The sequence below is a fragment of the Falco naumanni genome, chromosome 3 (genome assembly GCF_017639655.2).
Source record: "Falco naumanni isolate bFalNau1 chromosome 3, bFalNau1.pat, whole genome shotgun sequence".
Taxonomy (NCBI): domain Eukaryota; kingdom Metazoa; phylum Chordata; class Aves; order Falconiformes; family Falconidae; genus Falco; species Falco naumanni.
In genome coordinates, this window is record NC_054056.1 from 83075549 (window position 1) to 83096569 (window position 21021).

General features: G+C 38.7%; 1 protein-coding gene across 1 annotated transcript in view; it reads left to right on the plus strand.

The window, feature by feature from the left end:
• Positions 1 to 21021, plus strand: part of ZFHX4 (zinc finger homeobox 4) — a 150440-nt gene that overhangs the window by 27542 nt on the left and 101877 nt on the right. Inside the window, exon 3 of the mRNA XM_040588021.1 lies at positions 7 to 509. Within this exon, the coding sequence (XP_040443955.1) occupies positions 7 to 509 (503 nt within the window). The remainder of the gene's footprint in view (positions 1 to 6; positions 510 to 21021) is intronic.

Sequence of the window (21021 nt, forward strand, 5' to 3'; positions counted from 1 at the left end):
CTGTAGTAAATAATGAGCTGCCGCCTGAAATCCGACTTGCCAGTGGTCAGCTAATGGGTGATGACCTGTCCCTCCTTACTGCAGGAGAGCTGTCACCTTATATCAGTGACCCAGCGCTGAAGCTATTCCAGTGTGCTGTTTGCAACAAATTCACCTCTGACAGCCTGGAGGCCCTAAGTGTGCATGTGAGCAGCGAACGCTCGCTCCCCGAAGAGGAGTGGAGGGCTGTAATTGGAGACATCTACCAGTGCAAGCTCTGTAACTACAACACTCAGCTCAAAGCAAACTTCCAGCTCCACTGCAAGACTGACAAACACATGCAGAAATATCAACTGGTGGCTCACATTAAAGAAGGGGGAAAAACTAACGAGTGGAGGCTGAAGTGTATTGCCATTGGCAACCCAGTTCACCTAAAATGTAACGCCTGTGACTACTACACCAACAGCGTGGATAAGTTGCGCTTACATACTACCAATCACAGGCACGAGGCAGCCCTGAAACTGTACAAGGTAAGCCAGCGACAGCAATTCCAGTCCGCACCAAGTAGACTAGGGAATTAACCATTTAGTGCTAATTGAACAAGGCTTTGATTAATCAGCAGAATAAATGTTTATTGAACATGTGTATAACTGAACAAGAGCTATGCAGGCTAGTCAGGGTGGCGTGTTCCCCATGAGTCCTGTTGATTCACCTGAGGGCCTGTTTAGGATGCACTTTCTGTGAACACAGGAAACGTAAGTTTTTTTAAAAACAGGTTTCACGTAATAAATGAGGTCTCTCATAATAAATGACTAGAGGGGTTTTATATCTCTTATAACCTTTTCAGACTTTGTCTATTACATTTTGATCAGGAGATTGACAGGTATTATGGAAAATGATGACTTTTCCATATCATGCATAGGGAAGGAGATCACTTTCTGGCATATGTATCTGTTTGCAACCATACTCTATCACAGCCAAGTTATTTTACATTGGTTTTTTTTTCAGTAAGCACATGCAATATGCCACATTATTACCAAGGATATTCAAAAGTAAGCACTGTCATGCTTTTGTTTGCCCTTCTTTTCCAAGCCAGTAATGATTTTTCACAAACATGAAAGGGTGTGGTGTAGATAAATATGTTAGTAGAATGGCAACTATATTTTTATCTTTACTGGAAAAAACTATGTGGATATAATGAATATGTGGGAGTGATGAATACCATTTATTACACAACTTGTCATGACTTTTCCCAAACCCTAATTATGGGGTGATTTTTTTTTTTTTTTTCTGCAGTGTGTTTACTGGATTGGCTTGATTGTCTTGGTTCATGTAAAAAATATAACACATTCATTTCCAAGATGAATAACTTTGTAACTTATTAAAAATTCCTTTGTCTAGGGGATATAAAAATTCAGGAAATATTGCAAACCATTAGTCACTGTAACAAGCTCTAAATATGATTAGAAAATCCATTTTGCAAGTGTTATCTATTGATTTATACTAGAAATCTGTGATAACTAAACTATCAGGAGTCATCTGCTGATTACAGCAACTATGCTGGTTCTCTAATCATGTTGAAAATGTGTACACACAGAACAAATACAGAAAAGCCTCAGCAGACCTCTAGTTTAAACAAGAAAAAATATTTTGCTGGTGTTCAACCATGTTCAAGTGGTTGTTCTGAGCTTACATGGTGCACAGGCCGTAACATGGATTTTCATTTTATAACCTGATAGTTGTAACCTTGGTGGATCTGCTGTGGACAAAAATGGCAGTAACACAAGATCAGGTCTATTATATTGTCCAACAGTGCTGGCTGCTCTTCTAATTTAATCATGTATTTTATTTAAGTTGCATTTTTCCTTAACTCTAGGGGGTTGGGATTTTGTGCTTCTTTGTGTCATTTTTTAAAGATCAAAAGTCCTGTTTTGAAAAGTGCCAAAAAAGCTGAGCCTAGTGACACAGTTAGCCTGCCTTAGCAGCAAAGCTGCCTTCATAACGTCCTGCTCCATCATCTGTGAAGCGGTTCCTTGCTCCCTCCAGTTACGCTGATTGTGGAGCCACACTCTAAGTCCGTTTTTTAAAACGACCTAAGTTAAACATAGTTGGTCCCTACCTCTTTTTTTGAGTGTTAATCTGGATGATTTCAATGGTCTCTTTTATAATGCCACCATTCAGAGATGCTGCTGCAAACCATGTCACAGGTAAGAATGACAGAATGGGAGATGGGAAGGCAGAGGGCTTTTCTCAGGTGGCTTCACTGCCAAAGGCTTCAGATAAGATGCCAGCTGCTTATTTTTTTAAATAAAGCTGTAGGCATAGCTATGGAGTTGCAAGGTACAAACTATCTACCTAAACCAGTACTGTCTCTTCCCTTACTCAGTCCAATTCCTAAAGTAAACTTGGTCTAATATGTTTGGGTTTGCAGCGTGTCCTACAAAACATTTTAGTGTACTAAGGCAGAGAGTCTCAGCTCTTAGCCCTTGTCACTAACAATGTCCTGCCGCTGAACCTGCTTCTTTGCCAGATCTTGGCTTGTTAGATCAAACAATTCAGTATTGCCTCTGTGGTGCAGCTATCATACATGGCCAATGACCATTGCTAATGTCTGAAGTTCAGTCTCTGAATCAGGGTGAAAGACACTCCAGTTGGGAGGGAATGCATAAGCTCTTAGACACCCTCTAAGCTTCATGTCCAACAGAAGGACAATTGAAAGTGTACTGCTGGTAAACATAGGGTTGCAAGCCTCCTGATACATATATTTTTAAAGACTTGTCCCTCGAATTGCTAGTAAGAATCTCAGCTTTTAAAAGTTTCTGTCCCTCATGACTTCTTAAGTGAAGCTTAAGAACCCTGCTAGGATTAACAACTTTCAGAAAGCAAGTAGCATATGCATGTGCTCACATTGTTTTTATCTCATTTTAAGGCTAATTTGAAGGAGAGGAGAACTTATTTAAAATATCACTTGGGGTATTGTTGTTGTTGTTATTATTATTATTATTATTATTATTGATTTGGGGCTGGCAGTACTACAATGTGTCCCAAAGAGATGTGTGTACTTTATAACTGACTGCAATGCCTCTGTATGTCACCCAGAAAACTTTACTTTTAATTGTGGGTGTACATTCAGGCCTCAAGGTGGAAATAAATGAGATTTTGAAAGTGTGAGAAGTTATCTGCTAGCAGACTTGATAGTTTTGTCAGGTCTTGGTGAAGTTGTTGACGCCAAGAGAGTTGTAAACTTTTTTTCTCTTGATACATCAGATAAACTTTTAGAGAACCTAAGGAAAAAAGAACATTAATTTGTATGAATAATAGATATATGCCTTGGGAGTGATATCGAATATTCATGAATTGTGTTTATATTCAAGCAGCTCCTCCAACTCTTTTAAAATTAAGGTGCTGTGAATATGGTTTGGCAATAAAAACTTTAATACTAAAACCATCTGAAAGCACAGAAAAAGAATCTGTGACTTTGTTCCTTTGCTTTGTCAAGTACCTCAAAGTTTTTTCTTTAGTCATTTATATTTATTTAAATGTTATTGTTTTGTGAATTTTCTTTTTATAAATGTTGCCGTAACAGCTTGATTTCTCTTCCTGTGCTTAACTATTGATGGAATAAAGGGATGTCTTTTCATAAGCATAGCTTTTAAATAGACCATGAACATCAGAGTGTCTCCTCTGAAGCTGTATAATTTTAGGCAGCACTGAAATGTCACTTTTAGAGTTAGATTCTAAATGTGGCAAAGTGAAACCTTTAGCTGTTTTCTAAGTAATTTAAAAAAGAAATGGCCTGCTTGCTCTTTACAGAAGTGCATATTCAAATGGTCCCAGTAATGTGGCTGCCAGGAGCCAGAACAAAGACGGCCTTACCCTGAGTGAACTCAGCTTGGCCTAAATGTATTTCCCAAAGACTTGAATTTGGAATTGTGGAACTCAATATTAGCAAATTAAACCACGCAGTAGTTGCAAGTACTTGGCAGCATCCATCAAGAAACATTCAACGACTCCACAAGTAAACAGAGAAAGCCTCTATAGCAACAGAGTGCATTTCCATTCTGCAGGAGGAAGCGTTCGACTTCTGCAGGTTTGGGAAGCTGAGGCAGGGCAGTGATCTATCTCTGTGGCTATAAAGTACATATAGCTGGAACTGCTCTTAAGGAAGCCATTTTGTAGTTTAGTCGAATGGCTTTTGATTTGGAGAACCACATATATCATGTTCTGTGCTCAGAAAATAGTTTCCAGCTACTTTTAATAAATAAAGAAATAGAGGGTAGCCTTTTTGCAAAGCAAACTGGAGTGGCTGAAAAGTTTTAAACAAGTAACTAAATGACACAATCAATTTCTAATCACAAATAGATACTTGAAGCTAGTCTATAAAAATATTAATCTATTAGCTGGTAATAGCTTTAATAAACATTACTTTTATATTGGATATTTACTGCAGTTTACTGCAGTGCAACTGTTTAGGAGCTCAGGGAAAGTGACGGGCAGCAGTTAGCAGACTAATACTCAGCTGTGTGAAAACTACCTTGGTTTTCCCTTTATTGACAAAATATTGATCCATAACACTATTAATGCTATGATTGTTAGTTCAGTCTGGGTAGACTCCTTTACCTCTCATGTTCTCAAACGGCAAAGATATTACCCAAAAGAAGTGACCTGATTTCAGTTTAAGAAGGTTAAAGGTTAAAGGTTAGCTCAAAAGCATCATCTGCCTAGCTGCTTAACTTGAAACTGATCAATTTAATGAAAATCTGTTTTGCAGATGGTGTTTTAATGTCTTTGGCAGGATTTAGGCAGCTTTAACATTAGACGTATGCTAGTAAAAATTATTTCTTTTATTTGACCAGAACAACACCTTTTCTTTTATGTTTTAAGGTAAAAGGCATGTGGGATATGGTATTTTGGCAAAAGACCCAGAAGCAGAAAGTGTTGATGATCTTTCCATATGGGCTCAAAACCAGAATACCCTTATGTCTATTGCTAACGATGACTGAAGAAACAAACAAAGCTGTATTCATTTTTTACCATAATGTTTTACTTTGAACCCATAAGAAAGAATTTCAGTCAGAGCTGTCCTTGAAAAAGGCTTGTCTTCTTTGCCTAGGGTGGAATGCAACAGCATTAACATTTTTAACCTGGTAGGGCACGCTGATTGTCTTTTTCAGACCTTGTATTTGTAGATCAGCAGTACTCTTTTTCCTACTCACAGACTGAGTAGTGATTGTGTTTTAGCTGTAGGTACCATAAATAATAAGGCAAATTAGTTAATCCAAATGGTAAGTTTTATCTGGTGGAGGTTATCTGAATAAACAAAGAATTAGATCCTCAGGAGTGTGAAGCAGAGCTTTGTGTTTATGTCTTCTGAGAATCTGGCCCTCAGTTTTTGCCAAGATAATTAAGTTTCAGCACAAGCATGTCTTTCTATTTTCAGATGTATGCAATTCAATAGGAATTTCTTGGGCTGCTAATGCAATACTATTATATGTTAGCTTTGTAATTAGCTAGGACTCTATCCCTTTGCTGAAATGCATTGTAATATTACACACACAAGCATAGCTTGCACGTAGCAGTCATGAAAGTGGTGCCCTTTGTTTCATATTGACCTTCCAACTTATTTAAAAAAGAGTTTACAATGAGCCTTTGTTTTGTCCACAAGTGATCATAAACAGCTTTCTAAAGAGCCCAATAAAATGAGATAATCACAAATGTATAACATCACATATTGAAAGGGTGGAAGAACAAACGGGGCTTTTACTATATTTTATAGGATAGATTTATTGTCTGTCCTTGGGTCACTTAGGGCCAAGAATTTTCACGGTCAGCTGCTTGGTCCTGCTAGCTAGCATCCTCTGCAGGAAATGCAAATACCATGCAGCACCTGCTCTTCAGTTGGGGTTATGCACCGCTTTTTTAAAGTGAGGTGTCCACTTCTCTGCTGGTTCAAAGTCAAAAGCTTAATTAGACTAGCTTTTTTTCTGCTTCTGCCATCAGCAAAGCAGAATAGTCTGTCTGGATTCCATAATGCTGTTTGCATATTTGGATTTTAAATCAGCCAGGGATAGTGAATGCTTTGCTCATCTTTATCATGTGCAGGAGGCACAAGTGGGATTTAGTCCTTAGGTAACTTTTAGCGTGACAGTTCCCCAAGGAACACTGCTTGGGTTTTTCTCATTATCCTTGTTCTGGATGAAAGCATCGTTGTTAGGAATTAACAACTGAGGTGGGGGATGTGAAGTATATGCATACAGGGATGAATGGACTAACAGCCCCGATCACTTTGTTTGCTTTACTTTCTTTGGCATGAAATGTTGATACTTGATCAGTCCAGAATTAACAGACAATCACATTCTTTTCATTTCAATTGTCCTGCACTAACTTTGTAATTTACAGTCAAATATCCTAGATATGTGCCAGTCCAATTATTGAACTGTCATTGTCCCAGTATGATGGTAAAAGAGGTCAGGAGATTGTGCAGCATTGATTTGCATAAAAATAATTTTGGAAAGGAAATTGGAATATGTCTGCACATCTGAGGAGCCAAAACACGTTTTGGTTAATCTTATTCTTGTTTGTTTAGGTGAAGAAGGCTGTTTCAAGTGATAAACAAAAGTTATTCTCATTTGATGCTAAACAAACCTCATGATAAGGGTATTTCAATTTTTATAGTGTTTTCAGGTTTATGTTCATTTAAGGTTCTAAATGTTTTATGAAATTTGATTTCTATTGCAGGTTTTAGTTACTGTAATCCAGATTATGCCCTTGTGCTTTACACTTATAAAAAGAAACAAATGTTCAAAGAACACATTGTGTAGTCAGCTATACATAGTTATACTTATGTATAACTATATATGCCTACTGTATGTACTTATACACTATAGACAAGTACATTTATTTAAAAAAAACCAACAAACAAGGTGTGTGCTAACAGAATAGTAATTTCAAACCTATTTGTTTTTTATTGTAAATTTAAAATATAATAGTAAAGAAATAATTTTCACATTATATTTCATGTATATTTAATTTGATATTCAGATGTTGTCTGGCTCTGATAGTCCTACAAAATGGTCCTTGCAAAAAATAGCTTACCTTGTATTCAGCTTGTGGTACATTACTAAAGCAGAAAGGTACTCTCAAACCATGGTTTAGAGAATCCCCGTGTCCTTTCATTGAAATGCTGACCAGGATCCCAGTCTGTGTGCTGTCCTGGATGAGGATGTACAAGGCCACTATTTGAAAGGAGCCTGTACCAGATGTACAGGACATGGACTAGTGGAGCCTGAATTCGTAGCTCCTCTTGCAGAGCAGAAAGAGTGAGCAAGGAGGTGAGCAAAAGTAGCGTAAAGAGGATCAGCCTCATTTATTCAGTATGTTTGACTCACAAAATGGCTGTATAACAGCTGGTTTTTGTGCTTGGAGTTCTTTCATTCTGACATTAAGAGAAATATGTAATTATTTCTGACCGTGATTCAAAGTAGAGATGCAGTGTATAGTGTATGTAAGAGTATTATGTCAATGTGAGTGTGTGTGTGTATGTGCATAAATAGATTGCAGCTATGGATTTAGCAGCCACTCCCTTCCAGCCTTGCAACATAGATTTCCTTGTTACCCTTAGGAGATTTTAGCTGCTATTACGCAACTCACTACAGGTGTCTTCTCTAAAATTGTAATTAGAGTTTACCATACTCTCCCAGGTGGGATTTTTCTCCAACATCTCTTCCATGTATTCAAGAACAAGTACAAAAAAAAAGAAAGAGTGAGACATGACAGGAAAGTTATATTTTGACACGCATACCTGTACTTCAGCTATGCTATTGCGTTTGCTAAGTGATTTAGGAGCAGCTTTCCCCTGGTCTATGCATTTGTCAGTCCATCCAGATAAAATGCCAGAATTAGGAAATTACAGGAGGGTTGATGGGAATAAAACCTTAGAGATCTCATATGTACAGGACTGAGCTCTGAGCTGTTTGATACGCAGCTTTTGAGACTGTATTGGCTCTATATGTGTCTATCGTGCTAGACAGACAAATTAATTTCTTTTTTTCTTTGGGGTACCCCTGAAGCAATGTGCCAGTTAGATTTTGTAAGGGAGGATGGTAAAGAGGCTGGCATGAAATGCTGAGAAATACCAGTTCTGTTGGTTTTAGCAAGAATTGGGTACAATGCAGGAGACATATTTTATTGGAGAAACTTCCATGTGTATGTTTGTGGGCAAAATGCAATACAGTACAACAGGAAATAGATAGTAATTACATGAAATATGAGTAGGGCTTTTATGTTAATAAAACATAAATTACTAGTGGTAGCTTGCAATATTTTTTATCCTGGTGGTCCTTCTGTTAGCCCGGCGTACTTAATACAGGCAGATAGTGAAGAATGATGATCATGCATCTTCATGCTGATATATAAAGAAAGTGAAGCTTTGCTAAGAACCACAAGACCTTTGCTTTGTGGACAGCAGTGAAGGAGGATGTCATGGGTATGACCCCCTTGGTCTGCAGCAGAAGGTGCCAGCCTTGCAGTTCTGCAGCAGACAGATACACAGAGCATTGTGCACCATAGCCTCAGGGGAAACTGTGTGTGCTACTCTCCCTGTGGGAGGGAAGGCATTAGTATAATCTTTAGCTTTTAAAGGCAGGGGGCACTAAAGGAAACAAAAATTGAACAAAGGTAGTCCTTGAATGATGAAGTGTGCAGATTCCCATGCCTTGGGCATCCTACTACAGTAGCAGTGACAAAACCAAAAAAAAAATAGTTTTGTCATATATGAAGAGTATAAGCAATGCTCCTTGCTTATATGCAGAAATAGGAAACTACATATTGCTAATGGGAGACATGAATGGTAGTATACTAATCTTATTCCAAGAGTGGATATTTGACCACAAGTTGCCTAACAAACATTTTTTCCATTTAATTTTTTTCCATTTAAAACTGTTATCTTAGAGCGTTAATCAAACCATGCTGTTAATATGATTCACGTATCTAAAATACGTGACTATATTATTGCTGCATTGTGTACAGACAACCTAACTTACAAGGACAGTATTCAGGAGTCTGCCCAAAGAAAAGTTTATTTGTAACCTCTGTTCTCCCTTGTAAACTCTCCCAAAGAAGAGCATACGCCACTTCATTGCAGGGCTCCTGGAGAGAAAACCCATAAAGCCACCTCTACCAATAAAGGCAGCACAGAATCTGCTGTTCACGGATAGTTTGTGCCCAAACTTTTTATAGAAAAACAGGTTACCCTTATTCAGAGACAGTTCAAGTTCAGTCATGTTGTGATGACTCTGTTTAAAACAAAGTGTTACAGTGGAAACTGTTCTTACCAGAACTTTAACAGGCACTTCCAATGATCTATATCATCTCATTCTAAAGTTGTTTGACAAATATGGAATTTTTCCATTGACATCCTAAACTTGTGGTTGGGCCTATTGCAGTCCTTGCCTGGGGGAGTGGGGGAGGTCAGTTGTCTCCAAACTTCTTTATTAAGAAGGAAGATGTTTTCCTTGGGAAATCCTGAAAAGTTGCAACTGGCTCAAGTATCATACCAGCTTTGACTGATGTTATCCTTATGATAAATTCAAAACTCTGCGTCCTAATGGCAAAAGAAATGGAAAAGTACTTCTTATGCCCAGAATCATAGAATCAGAATATCTAGAGTTGGAAGGGACTCATAAGGATCATTGAGTCCAACTCCCTGCTCCTTGTAGAACTACCTAAAACTAAACCATGACTAAGAGCTCTCCTTGAACTCTGACAGGCTTGGTGCTGTGACCACTTCCCAGGGGAACCTGTCCCAGGGACTGATCATGCTCTCAGTGAAGGACCTTTTCCCAATGTCTGATATGAACTTCCTCTGATGCAGCTTCATTCCATTGAAACAAGGTTCCTACTTTCTACATAATCTAGGCAAAAACTTGCTGTCTGGGAAATAGATTGGGGCAAAAATACTAAAGTTTTCTAATTGAATAAACACTTCGTGAATGACCAAATCTTGATATTTTCAGAGCTAGAACAATGAAACAAAGTCTGAGGAGGACCTTGGTATTCTTGCTCTTCGTGTCTGTGAGTGATGAGACCATGGAAAAAGGCTTGCTTTACTACTGAAATGAGGCAGCTTTTAGTATCTAGATGTTACTATTTTGGAAACACCCTTTTGGCATTTCCAGATATGCATGCATCTAATGAATAACTGGAAATTAGTAAGAATGAAGCTGGTGGAAAAAACCAAGGCCAAACTGCAAGTGTTTCTAAAAACCTTATGTCCTTATTTCTCCAGGAACTTCTGACACTCAAAATCTTGGACCCAGGGGGAAGGCAGGACCCTGCTGGGGTATATCAGCACAGGATCTTCTGAAGTCAGCTCTCAGATGACAAAGATTAGAGGCCACAAAAAATAGTTTAAGACTAATTTTACTGAATTTGTGACCTAGAGTCATTGGGCAAATTTGAAAGCACTACTGTATTGGCTCCTGGGACTAACCCTGTTGCAGATACATCTCAGAAATAGGTGTCATACCTAAGTTGTGGATATCCTTTGTCAATTTTTGACGTGCTAAAAGAATCTCATAGGCGATGATGAATTGGCTATGCTGTCAATGTGCTCTGCCTTCCAGTTCATATATTCACTGGTACTTCTTGTAACGTATCAGGCTTCACCAGTGTCTTCATGATACTTGAATTTCTGTGACTTATAGAACTCAAAGGATGAAAATATTTGGAACTAGTTACTAGGAATCCTGATGGGTGTTTTTGAGAAAGAGCAAACTCTTTCTCGGTTAGACACTTTGTAGTCTTTATTTTTTTTTTTTTTTTTTTTTTTTCATTGCTTGAAAAACAAAAATAAGTTTGGGGGATCATCTATGACTTAACATATTACATGTAGGACCTGGATCCAGACATCTTCCAGTTTCTTTTCTTTCATGAGTTCTCCACTGAACATCTCAAATTCTGTGGCCTTAGCTACCTCAAAAGTATCAATCAGATGATAAGGTTTACCTAAAGCACATTGGGGTATACAAAGGACAAGAGCTATGCTGGTTGTGAAAAGCTGTATGTATGTAATATTTTTTTATGATAAAGAAGAGAGTTGAGCAGGTAATCAATAAAAAGAGAACTCTGAAATCTCATGTTACAGAGTTCAAGCCTGTATCCCAGTTCTCTCAGCTTTTGTGCTCTGCAGATACAAAGGCTTTGTGCCTCACGTGTTCACAGTAGGAGCTAAACAAATGTCTCTCTTTTACTTCTAGTAGTTGTTTGTCCTAATAGATTTAGAAGGTAAGCTCAATACTGTCTGGACTAGGAAACAGAGCATGGCATTGGGAAAAAGGAAAATGTGTCTCTAACTGAGCAGAGGTGAGTGAGAGGTTGGTCTTCACTGTGTTTGGCAGTCTAAATGGACCTTATCGAAATGTAATTAAGCATACCACTTAATTTCTTCACATATGTGAAGAAATATCTATCTGTCTTTCTGTCAGCCTATATTTATCTGTACAGGTGCTTAGAAAAGTGTCTGTTACTGGGAGGAATGACTTAGAGATGGAGTCTGAAGTTGTTCATGCTCATGAGAACTCAGACAGATATTATCCAACACTAGTCTTAGGGAGCAAGTCACAGCTGGGTTTCTTGCACAGGGGGTGCATTGCAGGGAAGCAAAAAGGCTGGGTTTTCGTGCTTATAAAAATGTACACTTCTCAAGATAAACAGAATTTAAAAATATGTGTGTCCATACATACCCCAGTCTTCTACTGTCAGCTGCTATATTACTGTATAAACGTCTATATATGTTAGTGTCTGCTGTAGTAAAGGTTGGATTTTCTTTTCTGTTGTAATTTCCTTCTCATGATTTTCTTACAAACATTTTTAGGACTAAAATTATAAGGACTTGGTCTGGGTGTAAAGAACATCTCTTTCTTCTTTGGAGCTGTTTCTGAGTCAATTAATCATGACATATCTTTCCAACCTGTCCTAATGAAAAGTACTGCACTGCAAATAAAGTTGGTCAAGTACATCTCTTGTAGTGGCTGTCCGTAACAGAAGAGAATGCTGCTTTATAAGCAACAACACATTAATAGGCCAAGTATGCAATCATCGTCCTAACACAGCAAATTATACCATTATTCCACCTTATCTAATCTCTTTGCTCTAGACTGGCTAACAACAATTGCTTCTCAGAGCAGAGCAAAAAAATCTTCATGGGCTAGTATGGAACAGTGTTGCTCATACTTGAAAATTCCTTTCCTTCTTATATACCCTCTGTACTTAAAGAACAATGAATTAACATAATACAAATTCAAATATGATTTTTTTTTCCAAAAAGGTGTCTTTGGGTGGTCTTATATGTACATAAACATCAAATCAATTTATAAACTGAACTCTTGGCTCAATCACATGCAGTGGGAAGGAGTTCCACAGGTTAATTTAACCTCCATATAAATATATTTTCTCAGCTTTTAAAAATTTCTTTTAAAATTCATTTAAGTTATTAAATTTTGTTTGTTTAGTCATCTGGTAACAAGAAAAATCATATGTTCTTACTTGTTTTATGGACTTTCTATATAATCTTTATGTCTTCATAACAAACTGTGATTATTTTATGATCTTTCTATCATGTCTGTCTTTTACTTACACTATTCATACACCAAAGAATTTCAATCTGTTCTGTGTTTCTTTTAGTGGAAGTTTTTCCACGTTTCTGCTACTCCCATCACTGATCTCTGAACTCCTTCTACCCCTGCTAATTTTTTCTTGAGACATACAGATATTTCAGAACTGAACACACTGTTCTCAGTGGAGCTGTATGATCTTACTGTCCCATGCCTGGTGTAGCCAAAAATATAATCTGCTTTAAACAAATCCTATTGCATTCAGGGCTGGAAATATGTTGCCTTTCATTGCATGTCTCTTCCCACGCCCTCCTTCATACTGGTGCCCAAGTGTCCTAGAGTGGTTACATTTAACTTAGATACTGGTAACATGTTTGATTGGTTCAAATTAATCTTTCTAATACACATTTTCTGGGATTCATTTGTCAATAATGAATTTCACCTGCATGCTCAGCTAACTTTAAACTCTCTGGCATTCCTGATGGTTCTTTGGCTGGTCTTGACTGGTATGAATTTGTTTACACCCTCTGCAAGGTCAGTCCTAGTTTGATGTTAGGAGACGCAGAGGTAACTTTTGTTCTGTTAAATGGCCTGTTAGTTCCTCTAGCTTCTTTTCTGGCTCTGTCAGTTTCTAATCCATAACTTTATTGTCTCTGTGTTAGATGCCTGCATTAAGTGGTTAGGTCACTTCCTACTTAGTCAGACGAGAGGGAAAAACTCCAGCTCTGATTTACCCCATGGAAGACTTCATTTCCCCCTAATATTAAGAAGGTGAGGGAAAGAAGCACCCAGCTTACCCCCATGTCACACGTCTCTTCAGACAGCTGCTTTCTGTTGCTTTCCCACATTTATTGCTATACATAGTGACTTGGGGTGCAAATACCCATAGGCAGTTACCTATTTATTAAGCGCAAAGAACAGAAATAGCTATTTAGCCATCTACCTGCAAAGTTTACCCCAGATACTAATTTGCTGGTGCAAAACAGAAGATGTTGTTTCTAATGTGGACTACAAAGCTGAGGCATAACTCAAATGGACTCTTTGTAGTGTGCTCTTTTTATACTGTTCAGCGCTAACTTTAATGTATTATTGATTGTTATTAAGGTACACCATGAAATACAGATGGGATGTCTGTCATGGTTGAAATATTGTGGGGGCTGTGTTGACTTTTGGATTGTTCTGGCCTTCGTGCTGCTTGACGTTAAAACCTTTCACATTAGGGTTTAGAGGAGAAAGAAATATATAGTTACTAAGTTACCCTGTATGTAGTGTGAAGTAATGTGAAAATACGATGCCAAATGCCCTCCCCACCAAGTCAGCACAAAATTTGAAATGAAATACTAATTTCGGAGCAAGCCAGGAAGTTCCCTATTCCCTGTGCAAGTATATACAAACACTAATGGAATTGCCACCTGATTTTCAATTAGCTGTGCTACCTGCCAGTGGTGAAGGAAGTGCTACAAGTGGAGGCATTAGGTGTCTGATTTTCAGAAACGCTGACTGCTAGCGGCTCCTGTTGATTGCATGTGTTTAGCATCCCAGGGTCCAAGGTCTCGCTCAGATGGTGACCAACCCCTCTGTGCTGGCTGCCAGCCTCTGTCCTTGTACAGCCCTCTTGACTGGATGTATTGGCTAGTTTGAAATACACAAAAATTCCATCAGAGGATCAATTACTGCTGAAATGTCACTACTGAACCCTGTAATACTGCTAATTAGTTAAAGCAAAAGAGTCACATTGATATGCATTTATTTATCTTGGCAGTAGCTCACTGAATATCTTTTCACAAAATTAGGTTTGAAATACTTTAGATTCTCCCCCCTCCCTCTTTCTGGAAAGTTAAAGTATGTAACTGTTGGCTTTTTTCCTTTTTTATATTCTACGCCCCCATAAAGTGAAATACTTCTAAATGATTATCTCCAGCAGTTTGCATCTCAGAATAGTTTACTTCTATTTGAAACTCTTAAAGAGGGATTAGTCATCGGAGAAAACTTGAAATAAAGAAACGTATGGCAAACACACGGTCACAGGCCAACCCTCTCTAACCGTGCCTCAGCTGCCTTTCTGCCATTAATGGAGCAAAAGAAATTGGAGATTTGATGCAAGTTCCCTGCCATGGGGGAGGGCAGGGTTACTGTGCTCATGTCAGGGAGTCTCCGGCTGGCAGAGTGCCAGCCGTGTGTGCACTATCCTTCCCACTGCACGCCACGCAGGGGATGTGTCAGGAGAAGGGCTGGGAAGGGCAGTAGCCAGAGTGTGTGTGAGCGTGTCTGTGACGAGAGAGAAATCCCCTCAGCACAGGGAGCTGTGGGGAGCTCCTGGGTAGGGCTGGCTTAGGGGGATGCTGGTGGCTGCAGGAACCTTTTTGTCTGGGACAGAAAGGCAGCAGCTACTGTCACAAACGGTAGGGTCTGACTGCAGTTCTGTATTTTGATCTCTTACTCAGGTAAGTTTCATTTCTTAGGCAATCGTCTTGGAGGGAGCATGGCTGGCCTGTGTCAGTGCACTCTGGGTGCGAGGAACTACCACAGTTGTTTCCAAGCTCTGTCTGTTCTTTTCAGTTGCTACAACATATACCAGGCTTTCATTCACACACCCTATCCCCCATCTTTTCATCTAGTATTTAGCTTTTTGTGAGGATTATTTCCTCAATTTGCCACAAAGATAAGATATTCAGCTGTCAAAGACACGAGCAGACTCTCTGAGGTGTTTTCTTTAGTATGAGATAGGTCACATTGTTAAACAACAGTCTAAACATTTGCAAATACAGGAAAAATACGTGGATTTTACTGGTTGTGTGGCTTTTTATCCTCTGTAGAACTTGTTTGAAGCCATAAAAAATCTCTTTGTTTCATATTAAAATTGTGATGAGAGGAAAGAGATGGGAAGAACATGGGCCAGATCGGTTGTAGTATTGCTGATCTCAGTAGTGTTACTCCAAGAATGGAGTTGGCCCCAGAGTTTTCCAACATGACAGTGTTTCTTAACTCTGTCAATTGACTGGGACATGGCTCTCCTGTGGTTTGACTACTGTGGTTTGTCACTGCTGTGAGAAATTATCCAGTTCAAAATGTTCTGTTATTTGGGTAATTTCTTGCTGAAATTGATGGTTACTGTTTCTGGTTTTCTCCTGAAGTTTATTTCTAGGGTTTTTCCATTTGTTTCTGGTGCTCTAGAGAAAAGGCTAGTTACAAAGGAAGAGTCAGAGAGACTGCTTTGCAAAGAGGGCGTGAAAAAGAGGAGAGGATTTGAATTTGGAAGTGTTTTCCCTCTCACTGAAACAGCTCCCCTGTTTGATAAAGTGTGTGTTGTTAGGATGAAATCCACCTCCTAAATATCTTTTACAGATCAAAACAGGTTACTGGGTACTGATAACCATGACATACTTTGTGAGCATACACACTAGGTCACCTCATCCGTAGCCTGTTTCTCCCCCTAAATTATTCCACATTTGTGAGCATTTTCCAAGCAGCTACTATTTAAAACCAGAAAGCCTCCACCCTGAAAGGCCCCAACCTGTCAGAAACATTTCCTCTCTTGCCTCAAGCTTGGAATTTCACTCCAAAATGCCAGCTCCCTCAGGACTATGTGTAGTGTCATCTGTGCTTCGTGGTTTACTCTCTGAAACCTCAGTTCCACACACAGACAGCCAGGGTTTACCACCTCACCACATTCTTCTTCTTGCTGCTCTACCAACACCTCTACGTGTCTGTTTTCCCAGTGCCATCTACATCTGGAACAGTGTCATTTCTGCAGCATTTAGCCCAATTTTGCTCTTGCCAAGCCCCAAATGCCTTTAAATTTTTTCTCTTTTCTGCCAATAATCTTTCCCACTTTCTCTTGTGTATACATGTGTGAGTGTTTGTGTATATTATCAGATATGCATTTCTAATTATTTAGGATGAGTGGGATAAAGGTTTTATTGTCTTGAGCTTGAGTTGGCTATGTTGTTTTAAGTAATAAAGACAGAAAAAGGTATGCTGACCATCCCACAGGAAACTAGCATGCATTTTGAACCTCCTGCATATTTTGCATTAGGAAAAATATGTCCGAAATTTGTAGAGCACTCTTTAACTGTATCAATACTCTTTTTTCATATAGCTGTATGCACCAAGCCAAGCTCCACTAATACTAAGGGGAAAAAGCACCGCTGTGGCTTTGTGACCAATATATTTTAGCAATGTCTTACTTTTTTCCTATAATAGCTTTTCCATACATAATAGTGTTTCAGTTTGAAGGTCTGACATCTCAAGGCCTATCAGAGCTAAAAACAAGTGCTAACATTCTGCTGGAAAGCCTGGAAACTTCCCACCTCCAGTGCTATAAAACTCCTTTTGCAGACTCACAGATCACAAGATTAACACATCATTGGTAGAAGGCCCATCCTGGGTGTTGGCCCAATGTAATTTGAAGGGAAATTTTTCCATTTGAAAGGAAGCAAGGAAAAAACTTGGTGGTTTGCAGCAAAACCAAACTGACTGTTGACTTAAGCTGTCTGTCTGGGGTCATTAATAATACCTACCCTTGGAGACAATTTTAGGTCATGTTTCAAGCACAGAGATTAGGTTGACACCATCTTCTAGGACTGACTTGAGACTTCTCTGAAGACCATGCTCCTCAACCTTGCACATGACAGGTATAGAAGTGTACCTTGGGTGGTCAGAGCATTCTTTGTGAACAATGCTGGACCTGTGCTGCATTCACACTGGCAATCCAAAATCTTCTATGTAGCCTCAATAAAGCTGGGATGCCATCAAAATACAGCATATAAGAGTTCCAGACCAGGGTCTTTCATTCTGTTTCAGGTGTAACCAGTGGGGAAATTAGAAATAATTATCAGGCTGTATAAAGGCATCAGACCAGGGGTTTGATATTCTCAAACATATCCCAATGAGACTCTGTGGTGGTGGTGTTTAGAAAGGGTTAAGATTTGACCCACCTCAAGCAAAAGGTAAATTTTCCATTGACTTTAGAGGCACTAAGATTTCACACATGGCACTGTTAAATCTATGTTTTATAAAGCTTTGTGTATGTGCATATGTATATAATACACATCACAAACATGTACAAACGTTTTATATATATTTTAGGCAATTATATAAACTAAGTGTGTTTAAACCATCTAATATGCAGATGTCTAGAACTCAGAACTAAAAAGTGGTAAAATATTCAGAGAATGTAATGGGGGCACATTTAGCACAACTGTAATATCGAGAGGTTTTTTCTATTTATCAGGTGCCTTCCCCTACCTTAAAATCACAGCTTTTTTTTTCTAGTTACATCAGTTTTTAACTACCAATGTTTTACATTATAAAACTGTGTAAAACAGACTAAAAACTGGGAAGTGTAAGAACAGATAAGCTGAAGATTTAAGTGCTTTGGGCTAATTTCTCTTAACAGCTTTCAGAGATACAGAGGGAGACTGTATTTGAAACCCCTCATCAGAGCAAAATGAGTGTTTTAGCATTCTCGGACATAATATCAGGCTAACATGTTCCCTGACTGACACACAGTGCATACTGTATAATTGCCAGCCTGCTTCTCCAAGTGCCTAGAAGATTACATTTTTTTAATGTCCCAATATTAATAAACAGATGTGATCTTCTTCCTGTCCAGGGGTCAAGCTAGCTGGCCAGGTCAGGCTGTTTGTCTGTGTGCACAGGCTGTGAAGTCTATTCAGAATGACAGGTATGGGAGGGGGGGGGGTTGGAGGTGGGGGGTGGGTAGGGTGTTAACCTCAAGACCACCAAAAGGGACTTCTCCCTGCTGGGAACAAAGACCAGCAGGAGCTTCAGCCTTTTTCAGTACTCCTGGGATTTTTACCAAGTGAACAAAAGATGATGCACAGCTGAAGAAATGCTCTTCACAACTGATACATAATTTAAGATGTTCAGTTACAAACCACCGGATATGTATTTGTGATTTCATTTGAGCACAGTCCAATTATCTGCAGTCACTTAATACTTTTGTCTGAGTAGTTTCTGTGTGCTGCTTTATACATTGAGGATATGCTTAGTTGCTGGTGTTCAAATGCATGCTAGCCTTGAAAATAGCCCTTGTACTTAAAGAAATAGCGTTAAAACACCAGCAGTTGCTTTCGGGTGCTTTGTGCCTTCTAGTTAACGTTTGCCAGTCTACGTGTAGAATTATTTTACGGTGGATAGTCTGATATAGTTTTGTTAAAGATATATTATAAAACCATTTACTCCTCAGTCTCCCTTTTTGTTAGGTAAAAAAAAAATTCAAAAGAAGAAGCTATTTGTTTCCTAATTGATTTTCTACGTTAGTTGTTCATTGAATAGATAAGTAGTGCCTGTGATATTTGATTACAGAGCAAGGCACCCATTTAACCTTCCGTTCTTTCCTGGCCAGGATTTCAAATACAATACAACGTACCTCCCTTAGGCTCAGTAGGATTAGACTGCTAGCAGTAATCCCTGATGCTATGAAATAGACCTGATAGAACTTCAACTCACTTGTTTAGGATTATGCTCATGAATTTCAGCTCATCTAGTTGCATTAACCCTTTGGGAGCTTGTGTGGGTTATGCTGCTATACATAATAATAAATTTTATAATAAACAATGCTAGATACATATCAAAACTTATTAACACTTTTTAAAGAATCCACTTTTACTTTGTGATCAAAATGCAAAATTTACATTAAATTGGATTCAACCACTGTAGTATAAATCAGCAGTTTCTTTTAATTCTAATGCTCAGAAGTCTTTTGCAGTTCAACAGTATCTTTAAACAGTTCAGTTTCAATTTGTGCATTGACTTTTGAAAATTATTATAATGAATTTTAGTTCTCAATGTTGCACTGAAAGGGTAGACAACTAATAGCACCGGTGATACAGAACTTCGGTGTGGAATCTCCCAGCATAATGACTTGAATGAAAGCATGGTCCTAGGGTATAGAGGAGGGGTACTGGTACCTGAGCTATCACTTCCTGGCTTTTCTGCTGATAGTAACAAGCCTGATAAGGGCAATAGTGACTTTCGATGACTTATACCCCAATCAAAAACTAGTGTGAGAGTACCAGACCATTTCTGATGGACTGCTAGACAGCTGGCAGGCAAAAGTACTGTAATCACTCCAGATTTGAACTACCCTTTTGAATTGGTGACTTCTATTTAAATGCTGATTTTCAATCTGGCCAAATCTCTATAGGGAATAACTCTGTACTAGCAATAAGGAGAAACAGATCTTTTCTGTCTTTCGTTTTAGGATCTTAAAACCCACCAATGAAATAAATATTGTTTCCTATTACCAGTCCTTTAAACTGTTCAACCTTTAGTGGAAAAGTTAATTAAATATTGATGTGCATAACTAATTGTATTAATTATTGAAATGAATACACATATATATGTTTTAGAATATTCAAAGTCAATTACAATGAAAATATGTGGAGTGTTTGACTTGGGAGCTCCAACATACTCTCACTATCCTGGCAGAAGGTAGAGTCAAATCAGGTCTGACTGGTATCAGCTGGTGAAACTCCTGTCCTTTCAACACACATGCATGTGGAATTGCTATATTTAAAGGCAAGACAACAGGGAGGATCAGTGCTGCCAGCTGCAGGTGATGACACAGGTATCAGGGCATTTCTTTACCTCTTAGACACTATTAAAGGCAGGCCTATTATTGTAGATGTTGGATACTTCTGATACATTTGATGATAAAGTGGTATTGATGAATAGCTGAGGACCACAAGAGCAATAAATGAAGTTACTCTTGAGTGACTCCATTCTTTTTTTGCAGAAGTTGGGAGTGGGGGCAGTTTAGGGTGGTTGTTCATCAGCCCAGTGGGTGCACTCATGTGCTCCCATGTGGAGTATTGCTGAGTTCTAGTCTGTCGCCCTTCTTGATCAACATATGCCTAAGGCCATTATGGGAGAATCATCTGTACTTGAGGTGGGGTTGTCTCCAAGATGCAGATGATTTTCATCTTCACAACAATTTCATCAGAACTGGATAATGAAATCAATTGTTTGGTGTAGTATCTGGCTAGGCTTGGGGTTTGAATATACTAGCTGTGCTGTAAACTGAGATCATACTGGTGGGATTCAACAGTTGGTATAAATGGCCAAGAAAGCATCATGTAGCTGTCCTACAGTCATCAACTTTGCTGGATTCTGTGTTTGGCTACTGAGGTAACCCAAGGAGTGATAAGTGTGTCTTGTTCATTTGTATATGGCTGAGTGCTAAATGGATGGGTGTTGTTGCTCTTTCGAATCAGCTTCTCTCAATTTCTTTTGTTTTAGAAATATCTTCCCCAAAACTGTGCTCAGTCCTGCTGCTGCTGCTCAACCTACAGTCATTTGCAATATTTAATACATTTAAACATTTGTGCTTTGTTGGTTAGTTTGGTTTGACACATGGTATATTTCTGTTCCCTGATTGATTGCAAATGTACCATTAGAAATTGGC